This window comes from Microtus oregoni, unplaced genomic scaffold (genome assembly GCF_018167655.1).
Source record: "Microtus oregoni isolate MIOR12 unplaced genomic scaffold, Mior012 000020F_ref0000438, whole genome shotgun sequence".
NCBI lineage: Eukaryota > Metazoa > Chordata > Mammalia > Rodentia > Cricetidae > Microtus > Microtus oregoni.
The window spans coordinates 38,369,182-38,389,594 of record NW_024543079.1 but is presented as its reverse complement, the minus strand read 5'-3'; the positions used below and the strand labels follow the sequence as shown (position 1 = coordinate 38,389,594).

At 46.8% G+C, this 20,413-nt stretch overlaps 1 protein-coding gene across 1 annotated transcript in view; it reads left to right on the top strand.

Moving 5' to 3' along the window:
- Positions 1-12,753, top strand: part of Fbln7 (fibulin 7) — a 42,026-nt gene extending 29,273 nt beyond the window's left edge. The window contains exons 7-11 of the mRNA XM_041670169.1: positions 6,118-6,243; positions 7,787-7,960; positions 9,173-9,310; positions 11,757-11,895; positions 12,173-12,753. Coding sequence (XP_041526103.1) covers positions 6,118-6,243; positions 7,787-7,960; positions 9,173-9,310; positions 11,757-11,895; positions 12,173-12,545 — 950 coding nt within the window. The 3' untranslated portion in view covers positions 12,546-12,753. The remainder of the gene's footprint in view (positions 1-6,117; positions 6,244-7,786; positions 7,961-9,172; positions 9,311-11,756; positions 11,896-12,172) is intronic.
- The last annotated feature ends 7,660 nt before the right edge of the window (positions 12,754-20,413 follow it).

Sequence of the window (20,413 nt, the reverse complement as noted above, 5' to 3'; positions counted from 1 at the left end):
CAGGGAACTGTGACCATCCTGATTCTGGGGATGAGTCTTAGCGTTGCTGGAGTTGTTAGGATCAGAACTCAGCCCTGGCAGCCTTAACTGCACTTGGCCACCTGTCCTTGATGGGCCAATTAAACAGACAAGTAGTAGTGAAAACCAAGCATAAAGGCCTGAGCTTGGGCCCCAGCACCCACATAAAAGCAGGGTGTGATGGTGTGTATCTGTAACTCCAGCACTGGGGGCTGAGGGACAGGCAGGTCATCAGAGTCTGTTGGCCAGCTAAGCTAGTGGAATTGATGAGCTCTGAGTTCTCAAAAACTAAGACGGGGGCCTGGAAAGATGGCTCAGTGGTTAAGAGCACTTGCTGCACTTCCAGAAGACCTGGGTTCAATTCCTAGCACCCACGTGGTGGCTCACTCCCAACTGTCTATAACTCCAGTTCCAGGGGATCCAATGCTTTCTTCTGGCTTCTGTGGACACCAGACATGTACACGATGCAAGACATACATGCAGACAAAACACATATTCACATGGAATAATCTAAACATCAACAGCAGTAGAGAAAGACACTCAGTGTTGACTCCTGATCCCTATTCTGGCATGCGACGCTTATACACACATACACACACACACACACAAACAACAAAGAACTGTATACCGTCTCTTCCTGGGAGACAAGTTCCTCCTCTGGTTGGCACCATGTTTTAGCCTTTCCTTCCCCCAGGATGAGATTCCTGGAAAAATTCCAATTCTTGCTATCCTTTGTCTCAGTCCTATGAGAGCCAATGGGTGGGAGTGTCAATTCCACATGTCTTCAGAACGCCTCCTCTCCTGCCAAGACAGTTCCATTGGGCTGGAGCTCAGCAATCTGGTGACCAGCAACTGCTGAGTGTGCCCAGTTCAATTTCCACATCAGCAGTTCTGTCGCTGTGTGTTGTGACCACGGGGAACAAAAATCTTAATTACGGCCCTTCACGTCAAGACACAAAATCTCAGTGCCAGTGAAACACTTGGCAGCGCTTTAATAACTATCCAGTGCCCACTCCGCAGTCAACTGATTGGAAAGAGGGTGATGAACCCTAATTGGCCTAGAAGGAAATTATATATAACAGCACCATTAACGATGCAGCAGGCAGAGGAGCTCTGGAAATCCAGAGTGGAAAGCAGCCAGTTGGCATTGCGGGTCTCTGTGAAGGGCATTGTTGTTATTCTTTTTCTTGCTCCTTTTGAGACAGAGCCTCGTATAACCCAGGCTGACCCTGAACTCCATGTGTAGCCAAGGATGACCCTGATCTTCTGACCCTCTGGCCTCTACCTCCTGAGTGCTGCTGCAATTGCACTGAGTTTTTGTGGTGCCAGAGATTAAATCCAAAGCTTTGCCCATAGAGAGTGTCAGCTCTAGTCCAAGGGTGGGTTTTTTTAGGGTGTGCGGCTTCCTGAGTTGGAGAAGTCATAGCCATTCATTTTGACTCTTTTGACCCCAGGGAAAACCAAAGGAGACACTTGAGAGCAGTAAACCCCTTTGTCGCTTACCACAGTCATGAAGCACTTCCCTACAGGGGCCATTCAATACTCTCCTAGGTAACCTTTCTCCTGTTTTCATAGGCTTAAAAGTGTCAATCATTTTAGACATTTTTTTTTCTCTCATTAAGAAAAAAGTTCAGCCAGGTGATGCCAGTGCATGCCTTTAATCCCAGCACTCAGGAGGCAGAGACAAATGGATCTTTGTGAGTTTGAGGCCAGCCTCATCTACATAGTGAGTTCCAGGACAGTGCGAACTACATAATGGAGAGACCTTATTTCAAAAGGAAGAGAAGAAGAAAGGAAAGGAGAGGAGAGGAGAGGAGAGGAGAGGAAAAGAACCATTGAGGGAGAGATGGCTCAGAGGCCGAGAGCACCAGCTGCTCCTGCAGAGGATCTGGGTTCAGTTCCCAGCACCCACAGTTCTGCTCATTGCTGTCTGTAATTCCAGTTTCAGGGGATTCAGGCACTGCACACGTGTGGTACTCACACATACATGCAGGCATACAATTCATAGACATAAAATAAAAATATACTTTAAAAAAAGAAAAAAAATTAACACATAGAAGTAAAGAAGGAAGATCTTATAAACTAAAACTCCAGTAACTTTCACAAGGTAAATTTCTTAGTGTCATAAAATGTCTAGCTCAAATACAATTTTCCCTATTGTTTTTAACACTGTTTGAATTGGAACCCAGACCGTATTTCTAACTGGTTGTCCTGTCTCTTACGTCTCGGGAAGTGTCCCTTGGGTTCTCCTTCTGAGATTCATTGGTTGATTCTTCAAGAAAAATTCAGGGCCAGTTCTCTGAGCTCACACATTTTAGAGACAATCTATTAAAGGTCAGCTTGATTGGAGGTAAAACTGGCCATCTCACCTTCTGCTCCCTTGACTCTTTTAGAAGCTATGCATCTGATCACAGGCATGTTTTATACTGAGGACCAAGCCAGACCCTGATGCATGCTAGGCAAGCAGTCTGCCAACTAGGTTATACCCCGAGCCAGGACTCTTTAATAGAAAACCTTAGTGCCAGGGGGAGTCTGGACAAGAATCCCCAAAAGTTTCTTGCCAAAATGTTGACGAGAACCCAAGTTGAACACAAAGAAAACAAGTGCAAATAAGATATTACTATTCGCTGGGCGGTGGTGGCGCACACCTTTAATCCCAGCACTGGGGAGGCAGAGGCAGGCGGATCTCTGTGAGTTCGAGACCAGCCTGGTCTATAAGAGCTAGTTCCAGGACAGGCTCCAAAACTACAGAGAAACCCTGTCTTGAAAAACCAAAAAAAAAAAAAAAAAAAAAAAAAAAAAGATATTGTTGTTCACATAAAGATGCCATCAGGAGGGTCAGAGAGTTGACTCAGCCATTCAAAGTCCTTGCTCCTCTTGATGAGGACCTGGGTTTAGTTCCAAGAATGCACAACCCCTCACAGTCATCTGTAACTCCAGTGCCTGGGGAATCTTTTGCCCTCTTCTGGCCTCCATGGGAATTGCATGCATGGGATACACATGCACATACATGCAGGCAACTCACTCGAACACGTAAGATAATAAAATAGATCTAAAAATAAAATAGATATCATCAAGAGAGAGCTGAGGAGGTAGGAGGTTCTGGTTTTGGTCATGATTGAAAAATAACAGGAAAGGAAATTTTAGAGGCCTGAAGGTGCTAAAGGCCCACGGGAAACTTACTTCATGTAAGTACGAGTGGGGGAAGAAAGGACTCCTGCTATACCCATGCAAGCTGGTGTACAAAAATAAAAATAAAAAAAAAATGGAGAACAAGTTTCCATAAATAACAAAGACTTGCCAGAAATACATTCCCTTAAAACAGAAGGAAATTATAAGCCAGTACTTCGGATCAAGTCAATAGAAGGTTGTAAAATATAAAGACTACGAAACATTTAGCCTCAGCAGGGAAAGGCTCTCGCCCCCAAGCCTGATGACCTGAGTTCAATCCCTGGAACCCACAGGGTAGATGCAAAGAACAAACTCTTAAAAAGTTATTCTCTAACCTCTCCACTCATGACATTCATGTGTTCCCTGCCCTTCCCCCAAATCAAAATAATGAAACGTAAAAGCAACATTAAAAATAAGAAAACCTTACAAATAAAGTCACTGGAATAATGGGAAATTTAAAACGAAGTGCAGAAGCCAGGAAAAAGTAGAATGAAAAAGGAAAAGGGGTGGGGAAAGGAATGGGAATGTAGCTGTATTACGGTAGCGTGTTTGCTCTTTGTGCATGAGGCCCTGAGTTCAAAGCCCAGCACCACACAAATCAGGCATGGTGGTTCAGGCCTGTAACCTTACCACTCAAGATGAGGAGACAGGAAATCAAAGATCAAGGTCATCTGCCGCTATATATTAAGATCAAGACCAGCCTCTGCTACTGGAGACCCTGACTCACATACATACATGCATGCATATATACATGCATACATAAATATTTTTAAGAGAGAAAAAGGTAGAGTATACTTATGACAATTCACTTTCATGAGTTGTGTATTCATGAAACAGGAGACGGAACCGTAACTGTGCCCACGCTTTGTTTGACTCGCCAGCCTTTCTTCCCATCACTGCCATGGCCCTCTTCACAGTTCTAAAGTCATAACTGAATGCCACATCCTGGGATACCCTTGAATGTGATGACAACTGTCCTTCAATTGGGACATAGCATTTGCCTGCCTGGGCATCAGGCCATTGAATACCTCTGACTGCCCGTCAAGATAAGAAACGCAGAACGTCTGCCTGGAGCCTGCAGAGAAATGAATACGCGGGGCACCTGTTCACATCTCGGTCACCCTAGCCCCTCCTGACGGGCTCAGGTGCAAGCGCAGCTCAGTATCTTCCACTCGAGTCTCCCCGAGGACAGATAACGGCTGTAGTGCGCTGGCACCAAGCTGAGGGATATAAACGGTCACACTCTCTGGCTTCCTTCCCGTACCTTCATGGTTTATTGATCTGCCCGCTTTCAGAGGGGGGCAGTAAGCAAAGATAGGGTTGGACCTTGAGAGACCTTGGAAGACTGACAGGGCCTGGGGGGATGGGGCAATTGTGTGTGGTATGGTCTTGAGTGCATTCCTGGAAATTGATCATCCAAAACAGGCTGACTGGGAAGCATGTCATCAACCCGAGGGTACGGGGAGATGGAAATAGTGCCTTCTCTGTGGATGTGGACAGCCTGAGTCTTGAGGGACCCAGAATGAGGCTGTGGTTCTCGCTGGACGCAGAGCCCCTGCTTCTTCCTCTTGGGAGACACACAGAGAAAGGTCATTAGGCCTGAAGGGGACATTCTCGTGTCTCCCTCCTCTGAGAGATGCTCAGAGGCTAAGAGCAAGTACTGTTCTGCACTGTAGTGAAGTTAGCGAGCTGACAAAGCTCCTCTTGGACAGAAATGGCTCCTGCGTGCCTGTGCTTAAATGGGCCTGTGACATTTGGAACAGTGAAGGTTTTACAAAATCATCTTTTCCAAAGTAAGACATTTTGTAAGTATTTGTTGTAGAAAAGGGAAGAATACAAAAAGTATAAATGAGAAAAAACTAAAGACAAACAAACGAACAACAAAAAAACACCCATTAACCTAGCACAGAAAATTGGAAACTCAAGTTTCCCTGTGGGGTCAGTACTGGGGCTGGGAACCTCATGCACGCAGGGCAGGTGTGCAACTGCTGAGCTACCTAACTCAGAGGGGAAAAAAAATCTATTGAACGTTTAAAATTCTCTTTCTTTCTGCCTCCGTTTCCCTCTCCTCCCCTCCCCTCCTTTTCTCTCCTCTCTTCTTCATGGAACAGCTCCTCCATTGATGGAGCTCAGGAGTACTGAGTATAAATTCAGAGAGTTAATTTCCCTCATCTCTGGATGTTCCATCGAACCATCCTCTCTCCCCCTTTTAATTTCTTGGAACTTAGCTCCTGTTTGAAAGATGATCCAGGGATGACAATGCGGCTCAGTTAGAGTAAGGCTAGCGGGCATGAGGCCCTGGGTTCCAGCCCCAACATCAAATAAAAACGGGCATAGTGATACAAAGGTGTTAATCCTAGCACCCAGGAGGTGGAAGCAGGAAGTCCCTAAATTCAGTTTCATCCTTGACTTCAAAGAGAGGGAGTTCAAGGCCAGCCTGGGCTCCACCTTGGAGCAGAGTTGCAGAGCAGAAGGGCCTCCCTCACAAGCAGATGCCAACACCTGGCCACAGCTGTGTACACTATACCCTCGTAAATTACAGCACCGGGTTTCTTCACGGAGCCTGGATGGTGCTCTGGCAGTTCCTGCACACAGAGCCCCATGTGGGCATAGTGTGAGGCAGGGGCTGCACTCAGCTCCTCGGTTACTCCGCAGTTCCCACAGGTAGAGAGAGGGCAAGGACAAGGTGAAAACGGAGAAAGCCGGGGTGGTGTGGAACATGTCTGTTCCCAGGAGGCTGAGGCAGGAGGATCACAAACAAGGGTGCCCAGCTGGGCTTCATAATGAGACCTCGTCTCAAAAACAAACCAGAACCCAAGCCAGACAGGAAGCTGGAGTGGTCCTACCATGTAAGGGAAAACCCGTAGTTGGTTTTTGCTTGATTTCACACTGGAATCTGCGTAATCACGTGTTGACTTCCTTTCCTAGCCGCCAGTGAGTGCTCTAGCCAGCCTTGTCACAATGGGGGCACGTGTGTGGAAGGAGCCAACCAGTACAGATGCATCTGTCCTCCAGGGAAAACTGGCAACCACTGTCAGAATCAGACCCAGCCTGGTATGTAGCCACTGCGGGACTTGGTGAGGATGCTCCCCTGGGGGCTGGCAAGGATGCTGGTCATGGTCACCAAAGGCAGATACGTCAGGAATTGGTTACCATGCACTGAACTGATCCCTAAGGTACTCATTTGGATGGGCTTAGCTCTTTTTTTTTTTTACAATTTATTTATTATTTTATGTGCATTGGTATTTTGCCTGTATATATGTCTATGTGAAGGTATCAGATCCCCTGGAACTGGAGTTGTAAACAGTCATGAACTGCCACAGGGGTGCTGGGAGTTGAACCCTGGTCCCCTGGAAGAACAGCCAGGGCTCTTAACCTCTCAGCCATCTCTCCAGTCCCATTAGCTCTTTCTTTATAACCAGAGATTATAAAGATTATTGATCCTTCCTTTGGAGAGATAGACTCCAACTTAGGACCTGGGAAGACACACTGGGGCACCTTTGCCTGGTTAGTGTTTCATCCACTAGCAGAATCACTTTTTCTTCCCATTCCTATCACACCCTGCAGAGTTAGCAGGGCAAGGTGTTTTAGATATAAATAACCAGACATTTGATTAGTGAGTTCCAGCAGGTACTATTCTTGCAGAGGTCAGGGGTTCCCAGCACCCACATGGTGCCCACAGCCACATGTAACTAACTCTCCAGTTCCAAGGAGATCAAGAAATCCTCTTCTGGCCTCCATGGGCACCAGGCACCACAGACTGTACATATATACACACAGGCACTTACCCATAATATTTTTTTTTTAAAAAATTCTTTCATCCCCACACTCAGGAGGCAGAGGCAGGAGTTAAAGGCCAGCTTGGTCTGCACAGTGAGTTCTAGGCCAGCCAGGGCTACATAGTGAGACCCTGGTTTTGCTTGTTTTGTTTTTTTCCCATTTACTTTATTTTTATTGTGGTTTGAAAACTACTGTCTGTTCTTGGAAAGACACAAAAACTGTAATAAAAGAACAATTTTATTGAGGAGGCCACAAGCTTGTATACACAAGTGTAGACACACACACACACACACACACACACACACACACACACCAGAAAAAGTAGAGGCTCAAATTTTTAAACTTTAGAGCTCCCTGCATTGTGGGCATTGTGGGCATTGTGCTCCCTGCACTGTGGGTATTACACAAGATTGTAAAATGAATCTCGGATTTCATACTGCAGTACACCTGGCTGTCCTGCTATTGCATTCTGCTCTCTTGCGAGTCCTATCCGGGTCGCAGTCCCTCTCTTTAGGTTGAAAATGAAAATGAGTTTTATGCCCTGGCAATGCTGAAGCATGCGTGGGCAGCCTGTATATGGCGGTTCTGTTGAACTTGTCCATAATTGGGTTTCATGGTCTAAGCTGATGAGGTTTCCTCCTCAAGAGGGCACCAGATCTCATTACTGATGGTTGGTAAAGTAATGGTTGCTGGGAATTGAACTCAGAACTTTTCACTTGTCATTCTTTCCCTTCTGTGGAGTACACATTGGGAGGGAGCACAGCAGGTGCTGGAGGGGTGGGGCGGGTCAGGCGCTGAGTGTGTCTTCTTCCCGCAGAGGCCCCAGCGGATGGCGTGATCAGCGACCCCGGGGCCCCGGAAGGCGGCATGCACAGCGACTCCGCCTTCAGTCACCCGCCGCAGTGCACGCAGGTGGGGCAGGAGCAGCATTGCAGCTGTGAGGCGGGATTCCATTTGAGCGGCACCCTGGGCAGCGACGCGGTCTGCCTGGGTAGGATTGGGCTCCGCGGGGGAGCGGGGACCACGGGAGGAGACTTGAGGACGTGACCCTGGGAACAAACGGTCCCCTCTGCAGTCCTGGGGCGGAGTGCGAGATGGGGCGAGGTTCTCCCTGGGCATGGTCTCAGAAATATCTGTGATTTGCCTTTAGTAAGGGTTGCCAAGATGAATGAAATTAACGGGTAGACTTCAGGGGGATTCTGGAGAAAGACGTGGCTGCGAGCCCATCTTGGGTCTCCTCCCAGTGTACACGCTTATCTTCCCACGGCTGGCTCCCAGGGCCTTCTCTGAGACAGTATAGACAGCAGATAGAGTGCTGGGGATTTGCATTCAGTCTCTAGAGCACTTGCCTAGCATGCACAAGACCCTTAGTGCAAACTCATCACCGCTTAAACTTGGAGTGCCGTTGCAACACTTGAGATAAGGAGGCAAGAGGGTCAAAAGTTCAAGGCCATCTTCAGTAACACTGGAGCAGGTAGGGGAGGAAGAAGACAGTCAGGGGGTGATAGCCTGGAGGAGCCTTTTGCCTACAAGTGTCCACAGCCTCCTCCCCGCCTCTGGGGGGTGTGGCCAGCGAGTTGCTGGGAACATTTATGGCAGACAGAGCCATGGTTGTGGGCACAACCTGAGATTCATTCCCTAGTCACCTCCTCAGTTTAACTAACTCTAGATTCCGCTTTTGATAACAGCTAGACAACAGTTCCATCCTGAGATCTGGCCAGTTAATGCTAAGAGGTTCATTTCACAGCATTAGAAGTAAAACTACTCCCCACCGCCTCCTAAAGAGGAGTCTCAATGTACAGCCCAGACTGGCCTCAAATGGAGATCCATGCTTCAACCTCCCAAATGCTGAGCACACCCAGGCTGCAGGGTCCCTCTTACCTCATTCTCCATTGCTGAAAATGAGGAGGGCTAAGCTAGGTGTCTGAATCTGGTTTTCCTCTCCCAGTGGGGTACCTGACTTGCTAGACTTTGTAACATTTCCCAAGTCAGACTGAGGAGCCCTCCTAGGGTCGCCCACATCAGCTCCTCCCAATCCTCCCTTCAGCTCTCTTGGCCCTAGACTGGGGGAAGAGGAGCATCCCAGATGCTCCTCTGTAGGTGTAGCTTGTCGCTTCATCCAGCTGTTTAGGCACAGCTGCCAACAAGTCTAGTTGATGGAGACCGCACAGCCTCCTGGAATCAAGGGCACTTTTGTCCCCAGATGTGAACGAGTGTGAGATCTATGGGCAGGAGGGACGCCCCCGGCTCTGCTTGCATACCTGCGTGAACACCGCTGGCTCCTTCCGCTGTGCCTGCCCCAGTGGATACGGGGTCCTGGCTGACGGCAAGACCTGTGAGGGTGAGTGAGACCGCAGCAGAGGCGGGTGACCACCAGGCTAGAGGTCACCCCTGCTCTCACCCGATTCCCATTCGGGAGTGATTAGGCTAAAAGAATCAAAGCCGGGTACACATTCAATCTTGAAAAAGAAGTTAATAAAGAGAACTCTCAAAGATCAGGTTATATATCTTCTATACAAATTAGCTGTTTAACCAGCCAGCCTCTTCTGACCTCATGTGAGTGACATTTCTGGGGAAGGTCACTTCCTCTTATTCAGCAATACCTTCAGCCAGACCTGAACCCAAAGGCCAAAAAGCCAGCCAGAGTCCACTCTACTGGAATCTGAAGGGACCTAGGAGGCTTCATGGCCCTGTGTGTCCACCCACTAGTGTCCTCTGACTATAGGTGCTGTACCTCAGCACGGCCAGGCTCTACAGCACTGGCCATGTGTGGTGGCTAGCTAGGACAACAGAGAGACAGAGCCACCAGTGACAGGCAAGGGGTAGGGGCCGGCCTCAGAGGAGCCTGACCACAGTTGTGGCTGGAGTGTACATCTACCACCAGACTGCCCCCAGGCTGAAAACAGAGACCACAGCTGCTCAGCCTCCATATGCAGGCCCCACTAGACACCTGAGGCCTGAAAACAAGAGGGCCTGGGGGCCAAAAGGCCTGAGAGCCTAGGCAGACAGCCGGGCCAGTCAGTCTCCCAGGAACAGAGAATAGATCGGAGTGTGGGGTGTAAATGCAAAACACCTCAGGTTCTACCCAAGGGCCACCCATCCATTGTGACCCCCTGGATGACAGGGCTGAGGGTTCTCTGTTTCCAGAAATGGTGCAGATAGCCCCTTCACCAGCAAGGAGTGTCTGCAGGACAAGTGGGGCATAGAAAGGAGAGGCTGAAGCTGCAGTCCCCTTCATGGACAGCAGACAAATCTAGTGGAGGCTGGGCACACCAACAGGAGGCCTCCCGCTGCCACACCTCCTCTGAAGACAAACATAGAGATTAATAACATAGATACATCAGTTCTCCATATTAACACAATCAGAATACAGCAGCCCCTCCCTCCATCCATGGGTCAATACCCAAATCCAGTTGAACAGTATTAACCCTACTTGCACAACGATTCTGTCCTATAGTACCTACCTAGCGTGAAGTTTGATTTATAAAGTAGGCAGAGCAAGCAAAAACAACAACTAATGACAAGATAAATAACTATAATATATTATAATAAAATATATTTAAAAAACCAATGAATTACCTGTTTATAGAGATTTTTATTTAATATTTTCAAGCTGCTACAGTTGGCCACAGGTAAGTCAAACCATGTATCATTTGGGGCTGCTGTACACAGTTCAGGCCTGAAGGGAAAGCAGAGTCTCCTCTTACTTAGCTCCATTGGGGCTTGGGGCTGCGGGGGACCTCTGGGGAGAATGCGGCTGCCTCAGGCTCACACTGGGAGGATGTCCAGGCCTGACTCCTCCATGGACGAGACACAGTGAAGGGAACCCAGCAGGCATCAAAAAAATGGCTCTGAATTACTGGAGAAAAAGGCAAAGAGAAAGGGCTGGGGGCTAAGTCACAGACTGACTTGGAATATAAAGAGAGAGGTGGTTCTCTGGTGACATCTTATGGAACTGCAATGTATGTAGAGGAGTGGGCAGCAGGGGAATAGGAGATGTCCAGACAGCTATTATCACACCTACCCACCTATACTTCCACTAACCCTCCTACCCATTGATCTATCATCCACCATCCGTTCCATCTCCTTCTCACAGGGCTCATATGAGTCCACATCGGAGTCCTTGGGCTTGGGAAGGGACAGCCTCCAGCCGGATAAACTCACTGGGCACAGAGATCTCTGATTAAAAACGACTGAGCAGGGATGTTTGCTTTTAGTATGAGAGGCAGGCATCCCTAAAGGTTTGAGTCTGATCTGAGGACAACCATGGCATTAAGGAGACTCAAAAGCACTTAGGGCCGAGAAGCAGGCAGGCGACTCACTTGGTGTTGACACGAACCCCTACCACTTGTCACACCCCAGGAAAAGAAGACAGCATCCCAGGGAAGGGGCTTCACCCCCAGAGTCCTAGAGTACATCTGCAGGACCTCAGTTTCAGATGTTGAAAGAAAACAGAATACCTGATAGGTTCTTGCTCTTAGGGGGTGGGCTCCTGGCACTCACTAGCCAGCCGACCTAGCGGAACCAGTGAATCTCAGGTTCGGTGAGAGACCCCGCTTAAAAAAACAGTGTGGATATGTGATTGAGGAAAATACCCAAATAGTCAACCTCTGGTCTCCGCATACATACACGCTACATGCATGACACACAGAGTAAGTGTTGGGTGTTTGGAAAGTTCATCCCTGGTGGAGTCTCCCATCCCATTGCGTATTGGGGTTTCAAGTGGCTGTATTGAGACAGGAAAGGCAGGAAGATTCACAGCCTTCATTGTGTCTCCTGAAATACAGATGTTGATGAGTGTGTGAGCTCACAGCACACGTGCCCCCAAGGGACCACATGCTTTAACACTGGAGGAAGTTTCCAGTGTGTCAAACCCGAGTGCCCTGAGGCCAGCGGCAACATAAGCTACGTGAAGACATCTCTCTTGTGAGTAGATCCGGAGCATGGATCCATGGCCACGGCTGGGCATGCAGTTTATGGGGAGGGAGGATAGTTTCACCGTACACAGGAAATAGGAGAGACAGAGAAGCTTCTCTGAGATTCCATTTCTCCTACAACTGTCAACTCACATGAAGCGCAGACATTTTGTGCTTCCAAAGAGATGCTAGAGTCTACAGGAGTGTGGCCTCTTCAGGAGGGCAGAGGGGGCAGCCCCTCTTGAGTTTCCCCAAGCCTAACCGTCTCCATTTTACTTCTGCTCCAGCCAGTGCGAGCGAAGCCCCTGTCCCATGGATAACAGGCTGTGTCGCCACATGCCCAAGACCGTCACCTTCCACTACCTCTCTCTACCTTCCAACCTGAAGACGCCCGCCACGCTCTTCCGCATGGCCACAGCCTCAGTTCCTGGCCAGTCTGGGCCCAACAGCCTGCGCTTCAGAATTGTGGGTGGGAACAGCCGTGGCCACTTCGTAATACAGCGCTCAGACCGGCAGACAGGGGAGCTCATCCTTAAACAGACCCTGAAAGGGCCTCAGACTGTGCAGGTGGACGTTGACATGTCAGAATACCTAGTCCGCTCCTACCAGGCCATCCACACTTCCAAAATCACCATCTTTGTGTCTCCCTATGAATTCTAAGGACGCCATGGTAGTCAGAGGACTGAGATTTGAGATCTGGGTTGATTTCTCTTCTCCAACGACACAGCTGTAGGCAAGAGTTGCGATGGTCATTGGCCATTTCTCCTCTTTGTCGTGTTCCCACACACGTTGCCTGTTCATCAGGGCTTCTAGAGCAATGTGCTGTGCTCTGTCCCACGGGCCGGCACAGAAGGGAAGCCAGAATACAAATGCTGTACCACCATTGCTCTTCTCGTTTTTTCTGCTCTAAGTCCCGCTGCAGCTCTCCTCTCTGGAGACAGCACAGAATCTCAAAATGTTGTGTGAACGATTGTGTGAGTTTGAGCGAGCTGAGGTGGGGAAGGAGCTCATGGGGCCTGCCTGAGATACAGGCCAACTGTTCTGCATTGAGGTTGCCACGCTTGTTCTGGCTGAGCATGTTCTAGGTCTGTGAACAGTCTAACATCCCTGTGAGCCTTCTTGGAAGGGGGGGGGGCTGTAGGAGAGCCTAGGAACCCCGAGTGGATCCTACTAGACCAAGGAGTCAACATTCAATCATGGATTCTGCCAGAGTTTCTTCACTTTAGAGAAAACATGTCTCAAAAACATGACCTGGTATTATGGCTGTGGAAAGAGTTCTCCTCTCTGCCCATCTGACTTCTCCCTGAGCTGGAGAGCGCATTCTGGCAAGGGATAGCTCTCTTCCAGCCCAGGTTGGACATAGAGGGACAAGAGAGTGAGAGAGGTAATGTTTCCAATTGTTTCACTCGTTTCTCTATAGGCTGGTCACATGGGAGATCAGGAAGGATGGCATCTGGTCATGGCATGTTTAGAATACTCAAATTGTCTTTCATTTCATGGTTTTCTTCTGTTGCCGCTGCCGGAAGAACCAAGCGGTGATGTCTTCTTCTAGATGAACGGAGCAGGAAAACTCCCTAGCACTGAGAACTGGGTGGGATGGGGGAAACCACTTCAATTCCAATTTAAAACTAGATGGGTTGAGAGGAGTTACAGAGTCCAAATATGCATTAATCTACTGATATTGCTTTTTATAGCTTTTATTTAAAAACTATTTCTTGAGGATGGGACAAGCGGATGGTGAGTTCGAGGACACCCCTCTGGATAATGCAGTGGGACTGTGCCCCAAACAAGACAAGGGGGCTGGACCCGTAGCTCGTTTGGAAGAGTTATTACCTAGCATGTACGAAGGCTTAAGTTCATTTTCGGGCACTGCATAAAACTGAGTACGGTTCTACATATCTCGGTTGTATAGCCAGTTTGAGTCAGGCCTGGACTACATGAAACTCTTATCAAACAGAAACCAAGAAAATACGCCAGCTCCCTGTTTCCCATCTAAATAAACCTTTGCATTTGTCCTGGCAGCTGCTAGGAAGCTGAACTAAGTGTCCCTGGTTTAGTGATGAGTCTAGTGTGAAGCCCCTAGGAGAGTTTGTCCCGAGACAAAGGCCGAGACCCTTCCCGTGGAGCAGAGGTAGGCTCTCCAACCACAGGCGAGGGCCTGAAGATCTGCTATTCCCGTCGTTATGTGACTCGTTAAAACATTATCCAGAGCCTTCGTTTCTAGATGGTAACATGATGGTGTCCGATAGCAACTCTGGTCTCAAACAGTGTTAAGTAGTACTTTTCTCTACTGAGATCTGTCATCGTCAAAGCTGCCTCCCACTTAGGAAATCACCTGGCTTCAGTCCCTGTGGTACTTACTGGTCTGGGTGCCTGACTGTCTCGCTCCATCATGTGGATTGTCCTTAGAACCTTCCTCCTCTTCTCTCTACTGTGTTAGTCAGCTTTGTGTTGCCGTAGCTGTCAGGGTCTGAAGCCCCAACATAAACTATTCTTCCCTCTCTGGACCGGCATGGAGGAGACGGGAATAAAGACACTACTCACACGGTTTCCTCGGGAGGGAGATTCTTTCTCAGTGGTCCCTCATGAAATCCTGAGTTCACATCCTGAAGAAATTCTCCATTTATTCTCCAAACAGTCTTTATACCAAAACTTAACTTAGGGGAAATACATTAGCATTCTGTCTCCTAGGTAACCAGGTGAATGGCTTTTTGTCATGTCCACAACTACCTGTTTGCACATCTCAATCAGGCATCCTCCAAATTACAAAGAAAGGAACAAAAACATCCTGACCTTTTGTTAGGTTAGCGACCCATCTCAGATGTGGCCTATGGCTTGATGGCTTGGCTGCCCTGCCATATGGAAATATGGGCCTACCCGTAGCAAACTAGCTGTGATGGTCCACTCATAGAGAAAAGGGTTTTGTTTTTGTTTGTTTGTTTGTTTTTGTTCACAGATAATAGTCCGTGATCCTCTGGCTCTCTTGTTTTGGAGCCGTGATGAGGTGATACATCATCATGATGACAGGAGGCAGAGCAAAGACTGTTCACCTCGTGGCGGGGAGTAAAGACAGCAGAAGACCGTGTCTTGTAATCTACTTCAATAACATGCCCTCATGGGCCAAATATCTTCCATTAGGCCCTGCCTCTCCCCAGTACTTCCAAACACATGGGCTTTCGGGTAGACATTCTGGATCCAAAGTGCAACAATGCTCCCTCGTTACTTTCAGAAATCTGCTTCCTGGTCCTCTTAAGGCTACAGTCTTTGTTAAGTCAGTGTGACCAGTTGTCAACGTGTATGCGTTTACCCGTTTTTCTGGGTAAGACAGATCCAAGTGCTGCAGATTCACAGCTAGAATAGCATAAGGAACCCCCTTGTGTTATCACCAGCTCTGTCAAAGCCTGCCTGCAGTCCCTCCTCCCCTTCCTCGGCATGACAACTTGAAGGAGGTCCTAGACATGGCATCATTCTATCTGTATTTCATTGTGTATTTCTAAAACATTTCTCTAAAGCATGACCTCAACATTATCTGCACTCAACATTATCTGGAAATTTAACAGCAGGGCCTGCGGGATGGCTCAGCTGGTAAAGGTGTTACCTACGGGGACTGACAGCCTGACTTCCATCCCCAGGACCTACGTGGTGGAAGAAGAGAATTAACTTCTACAAGTTGTCCTTTGACCCCACACTATGCTGTGGTACATGTGCATCCATACACACACCCACAAATAAGTAAATGCATACATATATGAATACATAAATAATACAATTAAAAAACAGAAAATTAACAATGACTCCTCAATACCTCCAGCCATTTAATCATTGTTTAAATTTCTCTGAGCGACTTGGGGTTTTTCTTTGCTTGAATTAGGTCCATATAGTATAATTTATTGATAAACTTTAATATGTAGCAGGGAATTCTCACATTTCATCTTCTACCAAATGGCCTGGAAGTTTGTTAGAGGCAGAATATTGGATTGTTTATTTTTTTCTTTTTTCTATTTGCTTTTTGATTTTTTGGGGGACAGTCTCACTATGTATCCTGTCAAGGACCAGCCTCGATAAAATCACCTCTTACCACGGTAGGGGCGTGGGAAGAAATAAAAGAAATATGAAGACACATAAATAATAAGACAGAAAACATAAGACAGTATTGGGGGCACATTTCAGGAATCACTCAGGCCCTGAAATCACCCGCGTTTCCCCCCCACAGCTTTTATACCCAATGTAAACTGGAGGAGAAGGTAACAAAGACTTTATTAACTTGATATGAAAGGTTAATTCTAAGATATTCTGTTGCCTAGGTAGTGAGGTGTGCCATGTCAAGTCCACCGAGTCACAGAGACTGAAGACAGCCCTTTCCCAGGTGACCTCATAGTTACAAAAGAAAGGAGCAGAAGCACATTTGCATATCCTGACTACTGTTCAGGGTGGCATTGAGCTCTCTTAATTTTAAAAGAACCAAGTAATCACCTCCTGAGTTAGGACGGCAACTGTGCTTGTCAAATCTCCAAACTCTCTAACCTTCAGACAAGGTAGAAATGGGCCTGCATTTTTCAGCCTCCCCAGTAGTCCTGACTGGCCTAGAGCATCCTTGTAGAATTTCCTCCTCACACTCTGGGTTTTCCTGAGAGCTTTCTTTCTTTTTCTTTTCTTTCTTTCTTTCTTTATTATGTATTCAGTGTTCTGCCTGCATGTATCCCTGCAGGCCAGTAGAGGGCACCAAATCTCATTACAGATGGTTGTGAGCACATGTGGTTGCTGGGAATTGAACTCAGGACCTTTGTTTTGTTTTTTTTGTTTTTTTTTTTTTTTGGCTTTTCGAGACAGGGTTTCCCTGTGGCTTTGCAGCCTGTCCTGGAACTAGCTCTGTAGACCAGGCTGGTCTCGAACTCACAGAGATCCACCTGCCTCTGCCTCCCGAGTGCTGGACCTTTGGAAGAGCACCACTGAGCCATCTCTCCAGCCCCTCCTGAGAGCTATTCTACAGAACCTGTGACTGTGATCTTCTGTCCTCTCTTTTCCATCTACCTTTGAGGTTCTAGTCAGATATTTAGTGAGACTTGGATTGACATTATCAGTAGTGGCTGGTTCCTCAAGTGGAAGGCACCTAGTATCTGTTTCTTTCTTTTTAAAAATTAATTTTAGTATATTTATGGCTGGAGAGATGGCTCAGCCATTAGGAATACTTGTTTCTTTTGCAGAGGACCTGGGTTTGGTTCCTAGAACCCATATCACAGTTCCAGGTCAGCCAGGGATACACAATGAGACCCTGTCTCAAAACAAAACAGTAATAATTTTATATCTTGGAAATATCTCCCAGAAAAGCATCGCCAGTACTGCTGGTTACAATGATCCTTTCATGTTTTGTCTGTTTGTTTGTTTTGTCCTAGCGTTTGTTGTCATCAAGCATGAGTGTTGTATAGCTGGTTTGTTTGTCAAATCACTTCAAATCATTCTTTGTGTCTCCGTCTCAAACTACGATCAGAACAGTTACATTTCATTTTGCTAAAATTTCCAACAGTTTTCACTTATTCGTCTGTGAGAGGGGTGGCGAATGCCACAGCGCGCCTGTGGAGGACAACTTGTAAGAGTCGCTTTGATCCTTGACTATAGTGCTCCAGGGATCAATTTCAGGTCACCCCTCCTGACAGCAAGTGCATTTACCAACTGAGCCATCTTGTTGGCCCTGATGTTTTAGCAATTGCTCATGATTTTTGGTTTTTGATTTAATTGAATTTGATGTGTTATCTCTGCAAGTATGTCTGTGTTCCACCTGTGTGACCCAGTACTCACTGAGGGGAGGGGTCAGGACTTGGCATGCTGGGATTTGGAGTTCAGACCAACGCAACTCCCAGATCTGGGGACGCTGGGATCGATGCCAGGGACTGGGGTAACGCTCCCTACTTAGCATCACAGCTGCTCGTGCAGAGAACCCAGGTTAGATTCCTAGCAGCGCCCACATGGTGGCTCACAACTACCTGTAAGTACAGTTCCAGGAGATCCAACACTCTTTTCTGTGTGTACAGACACAACACACATACGCACAAAAATAAAACAATACAAATACATTATTAATGTTAATAACAATAAAATTAAAAGTAAAATAATATAAATTAATGATAGATAATATAATAGTCATTGCTTCCTTTGACCTTTTTAAAATTATTATTAATAACATTGGTTATCACTTCTCATAGCCATATCCCATATTGATTGTCTACTTTGAGAATTTAGCATGGTTTTTTTCATCTAGTCATTTGGAGATGACAGCAAGGCCATTTTCAGTCCTTTGCCATTGAAAATGTTACGTCAGTGTGTGTAGCTTTTAATATTTTTGCCTTCATGTCTTAGATGCCAATATTTCCTCCACAAGATGTAGGCAGCCTTCCACCCCCCAAAAAGGCCCTGTTCCTCACTAAGGGGTGGGGGGGTCCCAACAACACCACTGCCACATCTGCTTCCTGAGCAGACCCTGCTTTAAGAAAAGGCGGGCCCCAGTACAGGGCTGACTGCAGCCTGCCCCACTGTCTGTCTCGGACCTCTGAGGAGCAGTCCACCAGGAAGACCAGTGCGACCAGTCAGGAGGTCATGAGCTGTCAAGCAGTGGAAAGTTAAGTAGGAGTTTGGGTGAGCTTTTTAAAAATCTCTGTTTTTAAATTGTAACCTGTCCAACAGTAGCAAACAAAAAGGAAAATATGCCAAACCCCAAAATGCCATCCCAGGGTCACCATCAACCTGACGGGTTTATAGTCTGAGATGGGATTGGAATGCATCCTTTTCACCAGCCACTGTCCCAGCTTGGCCAAGTCCCCGTGGCAGGGCTAGAAAGATGAGCCCTCCCAACTCTGGGCTTGTTCAAAGACAGCCTGCGTATCCACTGAGGACTTGGCCCTGCTCTGCTTCCTGAAGATGCAATGGATGATGAGACCACTAAATCCCGTCCTGCTGACGCTTATGTTTACCAGAGGAGATTACAATATATGTGAAGATGAGAAAATACGTCACCAAAGAGGGACAGGGGCTGCAAGAACACAAACAAGCCAGGTGTGGTGGCTCATACCTTTACTCTCAGCTCCTAGAAGGCTGAGGCAGGAGTTCAAGGCCAGTCTGGCTTACATAGTGAGTGCTAGGCTAGCCTGGACTACACATGAGACCCTTCCTCCAAAACAATAATAACAATTAAATAATAGTCAGAAAATATTACATTTCCCTAAGTCTGCTACAGTCTTGACTATTCCAATAAACTTAACAGAGCTTTCTATAAACAAGTAAAATTAAAACAGTAAAAGAGGGCTATGAACATGCAAAAATGCATACAAGTTGTATATAAATACTGAATATCTATCATCCACGCAACCTACATGCTGTAAACACAGATTATATGTGGTGGCAGTTGGATCACACATCCGTGGTGTTTGGGATTACGGCTCAGAATCTCTTGCAGGCACAATCAGGACGTAAACCCAAGCCAGTATGATCACATCGAGTTCACATGCATGAAGAAAAGGCCCCTGGTCAGGGTACAGAAAGTAATGATGCCAACAAAGGAAGAGAAGAAAAATGGGTACGCAGACTCTGAGGATTAGTGCATAATTTTGTGTTCTAAGTATCTATTTTCACTACTACATGAAGTAGCCCCAAACTCAGTGACTTTAAGTTATTATCTTACTACATCATCATGTATTCTGTGGGTCAAGAGTTCAGTTAGAGTGGGGCTTCTTAAACCTTTTCCATTCTTTAAAAAAAAAAAGAAAACTATTTTTACTCTTTTTAGTCCCTGTGTGTGTGTTTCTGGGTGAGGATATACATGTGACAGTGCAGTTATCCTCAGAGGATATCCCAGAAGAGGGAATCAGTCTATAGGCTAGCCTGCAGAATATTTTCTTTATTAGTGATTGATTGGGGAGGGCCTAACCCCCCTGCATCAGCTAACAACCAAGACAATCCCACACAGATGTGCTCACAGGCCAGTCTGATGTGCAGAGTTCTTCAATTATCTCTAGGCTCTGTCTAATGTGGGTAGTCCTTCAATTGACTCTAGCCTCTGCCAAGCTGACAAATAAAGCTAAATAGGACAACTACTCATACTTGGCAATCTGTGGGTTTGATTGAGAGTCCCTGCCTCAATGAGTAAGGTGGAAGATAATCAAGGATGCTTCCAGCATCAATCTTGGACTTCTCTGTGTGCATGTACATGGCCACCCACACATATCTATGGCCACATACGTGCAAAAATGTGTACACAGATAGAAACCATGCACACACAAAAAACGAAAAAGGGGGAAAGATGAAAATGATAAAATCGAGCATTCTACCCCAATCCAATCCAAAGATACACTAAGCTGGTACTAAGAGTAGAAAATGACAGATCGTGAAAACTGTTTCTGAGTACACGCTGAATCATTAAAAAAAAAAAAGAGTAGAAAAATATTAAAAGACTTTGCTTCCATAATTAAATCATTATGCTTCTGTAATGGCAGAAAAAAGTGTAAAATAACTGCATTTCACAACATACAAAGATCTCA